Raw genomic sequence first — 13,493 nt, forward strand, 5'->3', positions numbered from 1 at the left:
AAATTTAAAACATTTTTCTTCCAAACTTAATAAGAAAAAAAAAAATCAGATATTTAATTTCTGGTTGAGACTAAAAATAAGTTCAAATAAGGTCTAAAAATAAGTTCAAAATTCAAATAAAATGTTTTTGTAAGCTCTAAAAATAAGTTCAAAATTCAAAGTTTAAAAAGGAGAAGTGAGATGAATGTGGTTTGATGTTCCATTCACATTCAAAATTCTTCCTCTTATCTAGTTTTGAAATCCTCTTTTAACCAAAGGTCGTAATAACAACTTTGGAGTAAGGTCAGTAGGTTCTTCTTGTTTCCTTTTTATATGAGACCATATCTCGCCTTTCTTCACCTTCAAACGTTCCCTTCCTCCCCCTCCTGAGCTCGAAACCCTGACCAATAGAAACCAATTCATGAGAATTTGTTCATGAAGCTGGGTTTCCATCTGAAAGGAACATCAAGAGGACAAATATAAGACACATAAAGAGGACAACTATATTACGTTAATCTACTAAATCATTTACCATATCTTTCTTCCAATGTTGACACTTTAAAATAGCGTGACACTGAAACATCAATCATCAACCTTAAATAAAAATTTGAACAGGAAATAATATGGACGGAAACAATCTATTAAACAAAGAAAGATACATGAGAATCAATAGAGAAAATAAGGCGAGGATAAGCATCAATTTATCAATATCATATCAACAAACTTCAGGATACCATGAAACATGCTACAAGTAATAAAATTTCAAGAAACAGTCATCACAAACCCTATGACTTAAACAGTAAAACCTCTAGTCTGCTACCAGGGAAAACTTCCAAGGTCACTTCACCAATATGACCCCTCAAATTGGACAAGGGTCAGGTCTCTTCTGCCTAAAGCCTACCACTTTTCTACTTGAAATCAGGAAGATTATTCAAACAGAAGCATTTCTCCCAAATCCATACATATCAAAGATTGATGGGTCATATGCTCAAAGAAAAGGATATTGAGAAGAATACCTTATGACAAAGGATATTTGCTCGGTCTGCTTTCAGCTTTATGCATCCTCATTTCCAACTCTGAACTCTTCCTATTTACCTCAGCAAGCTTCGCTTCAGCAGCATACAATTTTTTCTCCAACTCCAAAGATTTCTCCTCAATTTCATATATCAAAGCGTTTGCATCAGCCAACTTTTTCTGAGAAGTAAGTTCGATTTCTGCACGCTCCTCCTTTGCTTCACATAAAGCCTTTTTAAGCTGCAGCAAGAATAGGTATGAAAACTTAATCAATCTTTAAGATCTAAGATCTATTTCTATAGACATAACTTCACAATTTAGTGTCCAAATTTCAAAATAAGATCCTCTCTCTCCCATACTACAAGACTCTTCTAAACAAATACATACTCCTTAAGAATAGATACTACCCTCCCATTACTCTCTCTGTTACAACTTCTCCCATGTCACCTCACCCAATTACCAGTAGGGCTGACGAAAGTTAACTCCCCCCACCACTTACATGTTTCTCTAGTACACATTTACGATTGGGGGCCTAACAAATTGAGTATCTAAGAATACAAAAAAGAAAGGAAAATGGCAACATTATCAAATAAGAAATACGTTAATGGGGAATGGATGTGCCAAGAGTAGCATACACTAGACACATGTTGCTTCTCAGCAGCTAGAGCTTTCTTCAAATTATCCCTCCTCGTTTCAACTTCAGATAATGCAATGAAATGTGCTGATCGTTCACGTTTGAAGATTTCCACCGTTTCTGCTAATTCTTGTTCTAGTAGGTCACACTTTGAAGCACATGCTTCCTTCTCTAGCAAAACAAGTCCCATATTGTGCTGGTAATCAAAAAGCTGCCAAAAATAATAATCAGATAAATCCATTAAGAGCAATATAAGTTCTGATGACAGGAACTATACCAAAAGAATGACAAACAATGAAGTCATTTATTCCCATCTTCTAGGATGATTGTGCTAAACACTACAACATTATAATGCATACATCTATTACATTAAAAAGACAAAACAAAAGGCAAAAAAAAAAACATTTTTTCTCTCTTCATCTAAATGGAAACAGTATTTCAGCTTCCTAGGCATGAAGTTCCAACCTGATTAAACCTACCAACATAAGTATAATTGCTCAAAAAAATCACAAGAGTACCTATTTTTCTATACATTGGAATTCAATATTTCATCCCAGGATGGCCTTAATTTGCCACAACTATTTTAAAATTTTAGGGGAAAGAAACAATTTATACCCCTAACTTTTAATTTCATCAAAATGCACCTCAAATTTTTGATAAGCATCGCTATCTCTATGATAGACTTTAAAAGTTTTCAATGAAAATATTCTTATGTACATTTAATAAATATAAAACATAAGTCTACTATAAAATTAATGAAGCTCTTCAAAGAAAAACAATACTAGAGCTGGGTTTGTTGAATTTGTGAGTTTTTCTCGATCTTGTGCATTAGCGGGCTTAAGTTTATGCTAGGCTTGATTTTTGTTGAATTATTAAGTTTGGAGAGATGTTCACTATACTATTCATTAAAATTAGTGGATGAGTTTGGCATTTGTTGACTGTTGCAACATGAATTTGTGAGTTTTGAAAGGCATATTCAATGGTTTTTCTTGATATTGTGCATTAACCAGGCTTAAATTTGTGCTAGGATTGATTTCTTCTCTTATTTGCTAAACATGAACCAACCTAAGTAACAATAGAAACTAGCTTTTAGCAGGGCCCAAACTTGTAGTCCAGTGTATCACATAAATGCATATGCCATAACGTTACAGTTCAACCCCAATTAATCCGAAGATAGAAAAGAAGTAAGAGTTGATGATAATTGCTAACCTCGCTCTGAAGCCTTGAAGCCTTCTCAAGAAGCGCCTCCCAATCCTTGCGCTCCATTGCAGCCGCGTCCAACAACCCCGCCTTCTTAAACTTCCTCCAATCGTCCATGTCCCCAGTATCCGCAGCCGCTGCAATTTTATGGAATCGGTCGTTCGGAGACTCCAACGGCGGCGGTGGGCGGTCTGTAATGAATTGAAAACAAACACAAAAGAATTGAGATGCTCCCACAAGTTCTACAGAAACCGTACTTCCACCGTTCTGTTCAGTTCAGTCGGGAATAAATAACTAAACAATCAGCAATCGGTTCGGTTTCGGTTCATAGGACAAAAACTCGGGTTGGACCCGAATAAAATAAAAATTATAAAAATTACATTAAGAAATGAACCGCATTCATAGGTCTGGCAGAGTGGTTATCTGGCTTACAGGAGTACTCTGTACCCATGTTCGACTTCAGTCGAATTCATATTCTTTTAGTATTTTGTATATTTTCTTTTGTACTTTATTTTTTTATTTAATTTTTTTTATATATTTTTTTTAATAATTATAAATTGATTTGTGTTTGTGAACCTATAATATCTTTTGTCTAAGATTTTACCGAATAATTATGAACGTGAATAAATAAAATTATTTACATTTTTTTTATAAAAAAAGTTACAACCCAACAACCCAATAACCCAACAGAAAATAGAGAGTTGAGTTGAGAACCCGAAAATAGAAAAAAATTATTTACATTTTTTTTATAAAAAAAGTTACAACCCAACAACCCAATAACCCAATAACCCAATAACCCAATAACCCAATAACCCAATAACCCAACAGAAAATAGAGAGTTGAGTTGAGAACCCGAAAATAGAAAGTTGAGTTGAGAAAAGTCTAATTCAACTGAACTTTAGGGTTGGGTCAAAAAAATCTCTCAACTCAATCTCTCAACCCAATCCAATCTAATCTAAGACTATCCAGACTATGTGACTCATCAAATCATTTTGCAACATTATAACAAATAATTTACGGTTGGTCAAAAAAAATCTCTCAACTCAATCTCTCAACCCAATCCAATCTAATCTAAGACTATCCAGACTATGTGACTCATCAAATCATTTTGCAACATTATAACAAATAATTTACGGTTGGTCAAAAAAAATCTCTCAACTCAATCTCTCAACCCAATCCAATCTAATCTAAGACTATCCAGACTATGTGACTCATCAAATCATTTTGCAACATTATAACAAATAATTTACGGTTGGTCAAAAAAAATCTCTCAACTCAATCTCTCAACCCAATCCAATCTAATCTAAGACTATCCAGACTATGTGACTCATCAAATCATTTTGCAACATTATAACAAATAATTTACGATTGGGTCAAAAAAATCTCTCAACTCAATCTCTCAACCCAATCCAATCTAATCAAAGCATCTCTCAACCCAATCCAATCTAATCAAAGCATCGACATTTTGATTGCATTCTTGAACTTATCTTGGGTCGAAGGGAGATGGGTCGAAGGGAGATGCCAAATCAAAATTGGAAAATACATCACATATCTTCAAACCGAATGAAAATTATGTGAGCTCACAAAATGAAGATTTGACATAATTAGTAAAAAAAATAATAATAATAATAAAACCAAGGATTTACCTTCCATTGATAAGTAAAATTTGATGAATTAATAATTTAGTGTAAAAGTGAACCGGAGGAAGTTGAAATCCTCCCTTTTCCCCCATAAAAAGGGCTTGCTCGGTGATTACCTTAAAATGTAAAGATTACAAGTAACGATTGGGAGGTAAAATCAAAATACAAAATAGCGACAGTAGAAGTGCTCAAAATGCTACTCTAAGTTGTTCCGCAAATGATAATATTGACAAGTTTGGGAATGAAAAATCCTCTTCTCAAGTTGTGAAGAAGGTCCAGATCTTCTTTCCAATCGATTTTGCATCAGGCTGCTCTTCATCGTACTCGTCTTCTGCGTCATCGATCATGTTTCCATCTTCATCTTCATATTCCGACGTATTATTCACTTCATCGCACAAATCATCCATAGCAACCAACTTCTCCATAGAAGCATTATCTTCAGGATTTCTCAGCGATTCAAACTGTATAATAATCACACCCCAGAAATAATTCAAAATAACTAAGAACAAGAAAATCTTGTAAATCAAATAGCAAACAAATTTTTTTACCTCAACTACTCTATCCTCCGATCGATAGATGGTTCTGACTGTTGTAAGCTGCACATAGTCTGCTTTTTTTATGTTCTCACCATCAACACTTCTCAACGAAGAGGTAACAAAAGCTTCCCCACTTGGTTCCACTTTCGCTGTCATGGTTGCATCCTTTTCTTTCTCCATACCTGTTGTCAGGTTTCCTGAAACCTCAGTTGCACTAGCTGTGCCACCACTGCACAAAACTTCCTAGATTAAGGTGCATATAGAGGTCGAAGCGATCGGTAAAGAGATTCTGATGTGGCCAAATGCATTTTGTACTCACAAGAAAAAGAAATCAAAACATCGAAGTAATCGAAGTAAGCATCCTAAAAAAGCACTTATACAAGAAAGCTTTCATTATGAATTTTTACATTACAGAAAGATGTTGAATCAGCAGGCACATTATTCAGGTGAAGCTATGCAGATCAGATTCGAAAAGAGAAATGTTGGATCAGTACCCTATGTTACATTATACTTGCCTATCCCACCAAAAATAATTCGAGTCAGAGCAAGATCAATTCAAATTCACTATCCAATCAAAACCCATTGTAAACACAAACAGGCTTGGGTTACAATGCAAGATATGCATGAATGCATGCCTGCATACAAGACGGGGAAAATCATACAAAGCAAAACAAAAGGCTCAACTGAAGTCGAACACGGGAGGAATTTGAATTGGGAATAAGCAAAGATGTGAAGGCAAGGACGTAGGGGGAGAGTTCTTAATTTCTAAATTTGGAGTATTCAAGCAGAGTTAATCCCGGAAGCTTCAGTTTCGGCCTCTCTAGACTATTACTCAAGTTCGTATGTTGACATCTCTTTATTTATGTAGTGATCAAGGACCAAGTTAACAGCATGAAATTAACAGGAAGCATTGCTAGATGTCAATGATAAGAAAAGCAAATGCACAGCAAAAGAATTTTGTTCTTATAAGATATGCAATTAACAGGAAATAAATTTAATAACTCAAAATTAATTTCCTAATTGATTAAGGGATGTAGAGTCACAAATTGAGAAGACAAAAAGTGGGGTCCTTCAAGAAAGAGAATGAATATGTAAGTAACACACACCTTAACTGCAAAGTTTTTTCATGCAATATACTTATATCAAACAACACATGACTAAATAGAGTCGCAAAATTCAGTCATGGGAAACTAACATTTTGGGTCGCCTCAGATTATATCGGCTTTCTCCTTGTGCCTGCACCGAAGCAATCTTTTGCTGCCTTTTACGTTGCCTACCTGTTGTGATGCTATCAGAACATCGTTCACTATCATCTCCATCCTGCTCGCTAACAGAAATTGTGGAGGATTCTGCCCGTGGCCGTTTCCTAACATTGGTAGTTTCTTTATTTGAAAATTTTGAATCACTTTTCTGTACGAGTACATTAAGATCCGATTGTCCCACAGTTTCTCCAAGAAACAATTTTGCATCTTGAACAGTCACTTTCATCGAGTGTGTTCTATGCCTGGAATTGAGTCCTTTCCCACGTTTCTGCTTCTCTCTCTTTAGGTCAGGTTGTTTGGAACCTTCTGAAGCTTCTTCAAACTTGCTGTCTACGTTGCCAAAATCATCAAATGTGTGCGCATGTCTATCTTCAGCCACTCTGATGTTATCACTAAATGAAAATCTTTTCACATCGCCAGCACTAACGCTAGGCTCCTTAGCTTCTAAATCAGTACAATCTGCAGCCAACTTCATGGAAACGGGAGGAACTACTTGTCCAATTCTCTTGATAGGAGACAGATTTAAAATCTTTCTGCTGCATCTTCTGAGCCAAGACATGCGGCCTCCAGAGTCTGAATCGAACTCGGAAGCAGCTAATTCTTTCTGGAAAAGTTTTAAAGATTCTACATCTAGATTTGCTAGAGGGTCCGGTTCTCTGATGTCTGCAGGCATTTGGAGGTCAGGAACCATAAATTCCTTAATGGAGACACCACAATTCTCACAACTCTTAAGCTTATCAACAAAAGCCAAAAAGCAAATCCTATCTTGAATAAGCTGTTCTCTCTGACATTTCAGCTCCTTACTTAATACGTTGAGTTTGTCTATATCTTGATGAATTTCAAGATGGTCTGCTATCAATTCCTTCCTATTCATGGTAACAACCTCCTTTTCCTTTTCCAATTGATGCCTCTCAGATGATACCTCTTCCTTTTCCTTCAGAGCAATGTCTTTCAAGTAAAAAATTTCATTTCGTTCTCTCTTTCTCTCCTCTTCAAATGCTAGCTCCCTTTCCTGCCGTCTTTTCTCTAGTTCCTCCTGGCTCTTCTGCAAGTGACTCTCAAGATCTTTTCTCTGCAACTCTATATCTTGAAGTAATTGGTTATGCTTATTTTGGGCCTGCTGAGACAAGGCTTGCTGCTCATGCCTTGTAGTTGAGGCAAATAATTCTTTTTCTTGCTTGACATTATCCAACTCTCTCTGCATATAAATTAGCATCTTAGTTTTCTCATTTCTCAACCTTTCCTCCTCTGTCCTTAAGATCTCTAATTTCTTCCTCAACTCCTCAAGATCTCCAAGTCCATTATGTATTTCAGTCCTTTTCTCATCTAAGGCTTCCCAATCTCTCTCAAACTTGACCCTTTCCTGCTTCAGATCATCATGTTCTTTCGTAACTATTTTGTTCTGAAGTCTGTAACTCTCAATTTCCTGCATCAATTGACATTGTAAACGAACATGCTCTGATCTCTCTTCTTTTATCACCTGCAATTTCTCCCTCTCCTCGTGAAATTGCCACTCCTTCTGCGTACTTGCAGTCCTGATTTTCTCAATCTCATCAATGAGAGACTGTAAGCTATCTCTATCAGCTAGCATTTGCAACCTTTCCACCTCGTGCTTTCTCTCATCAGCTTTCAAAATCTTATCTTTTGCCTTCAAAGCCTTTAACTTTCGTTCAAGATCACCCTCTTTCTCCTTTGTTCTATGCAACTTTTTATCCAAAGCTTGTTCTTGCTTCACTAACTTTTCTTTCTTATGATTAATTTCAATATCTTTCCTTTTGATTGCTCCTAACGTGATACTACCTTCATTTTCCACAGACTGCCTTTTTTCTTCCAATTGCAACTCAAACTCTTCTCTCTTCTTCTGTAGAAGAGCACTTTGTTCATGAAGCAGCTGCTGGGTTTCCATCTGAAAAGGACATCAAGAAGACAAATATAAGACACATAAAGAACTATATTACATTATTCTACGAGATTCATTTACCATATCTTTCTTCCAATACTCGAAAGTATTCTTTTTTTGTATGGTGCTGACACTTCAATAGCATGGCACTAAACATCAATGATCAACCTTGAATAAAAATTTGAAAAGGAAATAATATGGGCGGAAACAATCTATTAAACAAAGAAAGATATATGAGAATCAAGAGAGAAAATAACGCCAGGATAAGCATCACCCACGCATCTTATCCTCATTTATCAATATCATATCAACGAACCTCAGCCATCACGATAAGCACAAATGCATCACAATGAAATAACATGAAACATGCTACAAGTAATAAAATTTCAAGAAAACAGTCATCACAAACCCTATGACTTAAGAGTAAAACTTCTAGTCTGCTACCAGGGAAAACTATTTCAATTTTTCTTTTTCTTCTCCTACTCAATCACTTTTAGACTATACCTGCATCCATGCAAACAAGACATATTTTGGTACAATACATACAAGTGCGGGTTGCATATCAACTTACCCTTTCTCTCCCACGAAGGTTTTCTTCCATATGATCTAATTCTTCTTGTTTTTTCTCTAAGAGACTTCTTGATAAATCAGCTTCCTGCAACCATTTTTGTTGGGGGTGGGAAATGGAAAAAAAAAAAAGTCATATACTTCTCATTGCCAAAACAAACAAACAAACAAACAAACAAAAACAGAAAGAAATAGAAGTGGCTCATTTAATTAGTTGTTTTACCTTCTCTTTTGCTTCTACATCTGCCAATTGTCTATTTACATCATCTTCCTTCTCTTTCAGAATTGAACTTGATTGATCAATCTTCTTCTTTATCTCTTCGAGATCCTTCTCTTTTTGTTTCATAATTGTGCCATTTTCATTTACCTTCTGCTCTTTATCATTTAGCAATTCACGACTCCTGCTCAAGCTTTCTTCCCGTTCCTGCAACTTCTGTTGCCACTTACGTAAGCCGTCTTTTTCTTTATGGGAAGTCACCTGATGTGCTTCTTTCCTAAAGCAATAATTAACAACAAATAAGTAAAGAAGAGAGTGCCCTCAATGAGACTACTGGAATTATGCACCAAACTGGCCACACAGAACTTCTTTTACTCTTAACAAAATTGATTAAAAAATCAACATTCCACCCCTCAAATTTGGCTTTGAGGTGCATCCTTATAGCCTCTGATGTCTGTTTTTGTTTGCTGTAGAGGAAACCCCCTCCTAAGAACTACAAAAGATGAGCCAACTCATAGTTCTTTTCCCATCTTTCTTCGAGAGGAAACTAGAATTTCATTGATGAATATAAATATAAAAAATTAAGTCTCCAAACTGCTATATAAAACTTTTCCAGTGGGTCAAGAGAGAATTAAAGCTATAATCAGAAAAAGGAGGCATACATTTATGGTTAAAATAATCACGAAATTTATAAAATATCCAAATGATTCGCTTGTATCATGCGATCAGAACACTTATTTCATAATTATGGTTGGAGAGGAATTCAAGAATCTTTGATACAAGCATCTTCCATTGTTCGAGCGTAGCCTCTTCTTAGTGTGTCTCTCCAAATCTTTTGGAGCCTTTTCTTTACATGATGCTTACTTGCCTTGGATGTTTGAAAGCCGCTTTTTGTTTCCTTTTTTCACTCCTCTATGGAGTTTTTATCTTTTGAACATTAGTCTCTTTTCATTTCCTTAATAAAAAAAATTGTTTCTTGTTAAAAAGAAATGTATGGTTGCTCCTCTCGAACCAAAGCTTCCAAAAAAAAAGCCCTGTTGACGAAAGTTCAAAGTGTTCCTTTTTCTTTGATGAATTTCTTGGTAGTTTGAGCACCATGTCAAAACAGAAAATGTAAAGTACTTAGATATTGGAAATTGGAATAACTATCCCATCTATAAACTCTAAATAGACTACATTTTGTTCCTTTTGAGAATTTCTCATCTTTCACTAATACAATCTTTTCTTTCAAGGAAAATAACACTTTTGAGATGGTCACAAAATGTTAAGTCTAGTGGTATAAAACTTCGTATTGTTTTTTTAAGTTCTCAAGTTTTCAAGTTACCAGTAGATTTAAGGCTACTTACTCCTTGAAATCAATTTAAGACTACTTGAAATCCTTGAAATCAATTTAAGACTACTTGAAATCAGGAAGATTATTCAAATACAAGGATTTCTCCCAAATACATACATATCAAAGATTGATGGGTTATATGCTCAAAGAAAAAGATATTGAGAAGAATACCTTGTGACCAAGGATATTTGCTCCGTCTGAAGCACACTTTCACGAGCTTCAACTTCATGCATCCTCATCTCCAACTCTGAACTCTTCCTATTTACCTCAGCAAGCTTGACTTCAGCAGCATTCAACTTTTTCTGCAACTCCAAAGATTTCTCCTCAATTCCATGCATCAAAGCATTTGCATCAGCCAACTTTTTCTGGGAAGTAAGCTTGATTTCTGCACGCTCCTCCTTTACTTCACATAAAGCCTTTTTAAGCTGCAGCAAGAGCAGGTATGAAATTACTTTCAACCTTGACAATCTCATAAAAAGCTTTGGGATGGTAAAATAATTCATTACAGGATTACAAGATTCTAGCGACTCTTTATCAATAAAGTGCTAAATTGATTCAAAATTATATTTTATATGTAGAAGTTAAGTCCTTAAGGCAAGATAAAATAGTACAAAAGCAACAGAAAAGATAATAAATAAAGAATGGTCAGCTGCTAATAAACATCCTAATATCATCTTGGCAAAATAGTGAAAACAAATCCATGCTGCTAATGGCTAGACCTGCCATATAGCCCTAATAAACTTCAAATTGAGACATTAAGTATTTAATCAATCTTTAAGATCTAGGATCTATTTCTATAGATATAAGTTCATTCCACAATTTAGTGTCCAAGTTTTAAAATAAGATCACAAATTATTAAGGAGTATTGGGAGCTAGAGCTTCTCGGCACAAATTATCTAGGGATTATTAAGGATGTGCCAAGAATAGCATACACTAGACACATGTTGCTTCTCGGCAGCAAGAGCTTTCTTCAAATTATCCCTCCTCGTTTCAACTTCAGATAATGCAATTAAGTGTGCTGATTGTTCACGTTTGAAGATCTCCTCAGTTTCTGCTAAATCTTGCCCTAGTTGGTCATACTTTGAAGCCCACATTTTCTTCTCTAGCAAAATAAGTCCTAAATTGTGCTGGTAATCAAAAAGCTGCCAAAAATAATAATCAGATAAATCCATGTAAGAGCAATATAAGTTAAGTGTGGATACTATACCAAAAGAATGACAAACAATGAAGTTATTTATTCCCATCTTGTAGGATGATTGTGTTAAACAGTACAACATTATAATGCATACATCTATTACATTAAAAAGACAAAACAAAAGGCAAAAATAACATTTTATTCTCTATCTAAATGGAAACAGTATTTCAGCTTCCTAGGCATGAAGTTCCAACCTGATTAAACCTACCAACATAAGTATAATTGCTCAAAAAAATCACAAGAGCACCTATTTTCTATACATTGGAATTCAATATTTCACCCCATGATTGCCTAAATTTGCCAAAACTATTTAAAAAATTTAGGGGAAAGAAACAATTTATACCCTGAACTTTTAATTTCATCAAAATGCACCTCAAACTTTTGATAAGCATCGCTATCTCTATGATAGACTTTAAAAATTTTCAATGAAAATATTCTTATGTACATTTAATAAATATAAAACATAAGTCTACTATAAAATTAATGAAGCTCTTCAAAGAAAAACAATACTAGAGCTGGGTTTGTTGAATTTGTGAGTTTTTCTCGATCTTGTGCATTAGCGGGCTTAAATTTATGCTAGGCTTGATTTTTGTTGAATTATTAAGTTTGGAGAGATTTACTATACTATTCATTAAAATTAGTGGATAAGTTCGGCACTTATTGACTGTTGCAACATGAATTTGTGAGTTTTGAAAGGCATATTCAATGGTTTTTCTTGATATTGTGCATTAACCAGGCTTAAATTTGTGCTAGGCTTGATTTCTTCTCTTATTTGCTAAACATGAACCAACCTGAGTAACAATAGAAACTAGCTTTTACCAGGGCCCAACTTGAAGGCCAGCGTATCACATAAGTGCATATGCCTCAACGTTACAGTTCGACCCCAATTAATCCAAAGATAGAAAACAAGTAAGAATTAATGATATTTGCTAACCTCGCTCTGAAGCCTTGAAGCCTTCTCAAGAAGCGCCTCCCGATCCTTGCGCTCCATTGCAGCCGCGTCCAACAACCCCGCCTTCTTAAACTTCCTCCAATCGTCCATGTTCCCAGTATCCGCAGCCGCCGCAATTTTATGGAATCGGTCGTTCAGAGACCCCAACGGCGGCGGTGGGCCGTCTGTAAAAGCCACATCCTTCCTCTGAGGCGTGAACATGATGAGGTTCTATCGCTTGTATGCAACGTAGAGAGACCAAACCCAATTCTCAAATGAATTGAAAACAAACACAAAAGAAATGAGATGCTCCGACAAGTTCTACAGAAACCCTACTTCCACCGTTCTGTTCAATCCAGTCAGAAATAATTAAACAATCAGGTTGAAGAACAAAAGGAAACTATAGCAGAACAGCAATTCCACTCCACTACCCTAAATTAGAATAAAAAACAAAAAGAAAATTAAAGTGCAGAAGAGAAAAAAAGAAAGCAAAATAGAGAAAGAAGAGAAGCTAACGTCGTTTCCGGAAGAAGAGCTGCTGGGTAGCGTTGGCCCGCTTCCAAACGGGAAGGCTGGTTGGCGTCGTTGCCGTTGCCAGAATAGAAGGGAGAAGGAATCCGAAGAAAGAATGAAAGGTGTGGAAGAGAGAAAATGGAGAAGGGCGTCGTTGTCTGTCGTTGCCGGAACTGGAGAGAATCCAGTCAGGAATAAACACGAAACGGGTTATAGCGAGAGGGGGAAACGCATACAGACCTAGATTTAACCCCCTTGTTAAATTAGCTAAACCCAGTTATTAAATTAAAAAAATTCAAAAAAAAATAATAATAATGAATATAATATTTTATTACAAAATTCTTTTAAAAATATTTTTAAACTTAAAAGGAAGATATTTTTATTAATTTAGCTTTTAAAAAAAAAAATTGAAGTTTCATTATTATATCACCGTAAAGTAAAAACATAATGAATGCTCTATAGAAGGTCACGTCTAGTTAACAACAATCCATCCATCTATACCAAGACGAAAGGCAGAACTAGTTTTACTAGTTTTTCATGAGTGGGGTAATAGAAATTATCGACCCAACTCC

At 35.4% G+C, this 13,493-nt stretch overlaps 2 protein-coding genes across 6 annotated transcripts; both read right to left on the reverse strand.

Moving 5' to 3' along the window:
• Positions 1–143: 143 nt before the first annotated feature.
• Positions 144–3,106, reverse strand: LOC111793159 (protein CROWDED NUCLEI 2-like). Of its 3 annotated transcripts, XM_023674937.1 has the most exons (5): positions 2,837–3,106; positions 1,629–1,838; positions 996–1,233; positions 512–553; positions 144–432 (listed from the first exon to the last, which is right to left on the reverse strand). In XM_023674937.1, exons 1-3 carry the CDS (start codon positions 2,942–2,944, stop codon positions 997–999), a joined length of 555 nt encoding a protein of 184 aa, XP_023530705.1. In that variant the 5' UTR covers positions 2,945–3,106; the 3' UTR covers positions 144–432; positions 512–553; position 996. The 3 variants fall into 3 exon arrangements, with proteins under 3 accessions (XP_023530705.1, XP_023530696.1, XP_023530686.1); XM_023674928.1 differs by lacking the exon at positions 512–553; XM_023674918.1 differs by lacking the exon at positions 512–553 and having other exon boundaries at positions 144–379; positions 2,837–3,105.
• Positions 3,107–4,479: 1,373 nt separating this feature from the next.
• LOC111792782 (protein CROWDED NUCLEI 1-like) lies at positions 4,480–13,162 on the reverse strand. 3 transcript variants are annotated; one of them, XM_023674377.1, is made up of 9 exons: positions 12,925–13,162; positions 12,412–12,688; positions 11,215–11,424; positions 10,454–10,707; positions 8,956–9,226; positions 8,737–8,820; positions 6,199–8,171; positions 5,016–5,232; positions 4,480–4,928 (listed from the first exon to the last, which is right to left on the reverse strand). In XM_023674377.1, exons 2-9 carry the CDS (start codon positions 12,628–12,630, stop codon positions 4,725–4,727), a joined length of 3,432 nt encoding a protein of 1,143 aa, XP_023530145.1. In that variant the 5' UTR covers positions 12,631–12,688; positions 12,925–13,162; the 3' UTR covers positions 4,480–4,724. The 3 variants fall into 3 exon arrangements, with proteins under 3 accessions (XP_023530145.1, XP_023530139.1, XP_023530151.1); XM_023674371.1 differs by having other exon boundaries at positions 12,412–12,754; XM_023674383.1 differs by lacking the exon at positions 11,215–11,424 and having other exon boundaries at positions 12,412–12,754.
• Between the last annotated feature and the right edge of the window lie 331 nt (positions 13,163–13,493).

This window comes from Cucurbita pepo, chromosome LG01 (assembly GCF_002806865.2).
Source record: "Cucurbita pepo subsp. pepo cultivar mu-cu-16 chromosome LG01, ASM280686v2, whole genome shotgun sequence".
NCBI classification, from domain to species: Eukaryota; Viridiplantae; Streptophyta; class Magnoliopsida; order Cucurbitales; family Cucurbitaceae; genus Cucurbita; species Cucurbita pepo.

Excerpts from the sequence above, each read along its gene's own strand:
- LOC111793159 (XM_023674928.1), bottom strand. The coding sequence starts at position 2,944 with ATGGACGATTGGAGGAAGTTTAAGAAGGCGGGGTTGTTGGACGCGGCT. Across the intron at positions 1,839-2,836 it reads CTTCAAGGCTTCAGAGCGAG|CTTTTTGATTACCAGCACAA; the intron begins GTTAGCAATTAT and ends TATTTTTGGCAG. Across the intron at positions 1,234-1,628 it reads AGAAGCAACATGTGTCTAGT|CTTAAAAAGGCTTTATGTGA; the intron begins GTATGCTACTCT and ends TTCTTGCTGCAG.
- LOC111792782 (XM_023674377.1), bottom strand. The coding sequence starts at position 12,630 with ATGTTCACGCCTCAGAGGAAGGATGTGGCTTTTACAGACGGCCCACCG. Across the intron at positions 9,227-10,453 it reads CAAATATCCTTGGTCACAAG|GAAAGAAGCACATCAGGTGA; the intron begins GTATTCTTCTCA and ends TTATTGCTTTAG. Across the intron at positions 8,172-8,736 it reads ACCTTCGTGGGAGAGAAAGG|ATGGAAACCCAGCAGCTGCT; the intron begins GTAAGTTGATAT and ends TGTCCTTTTCAG.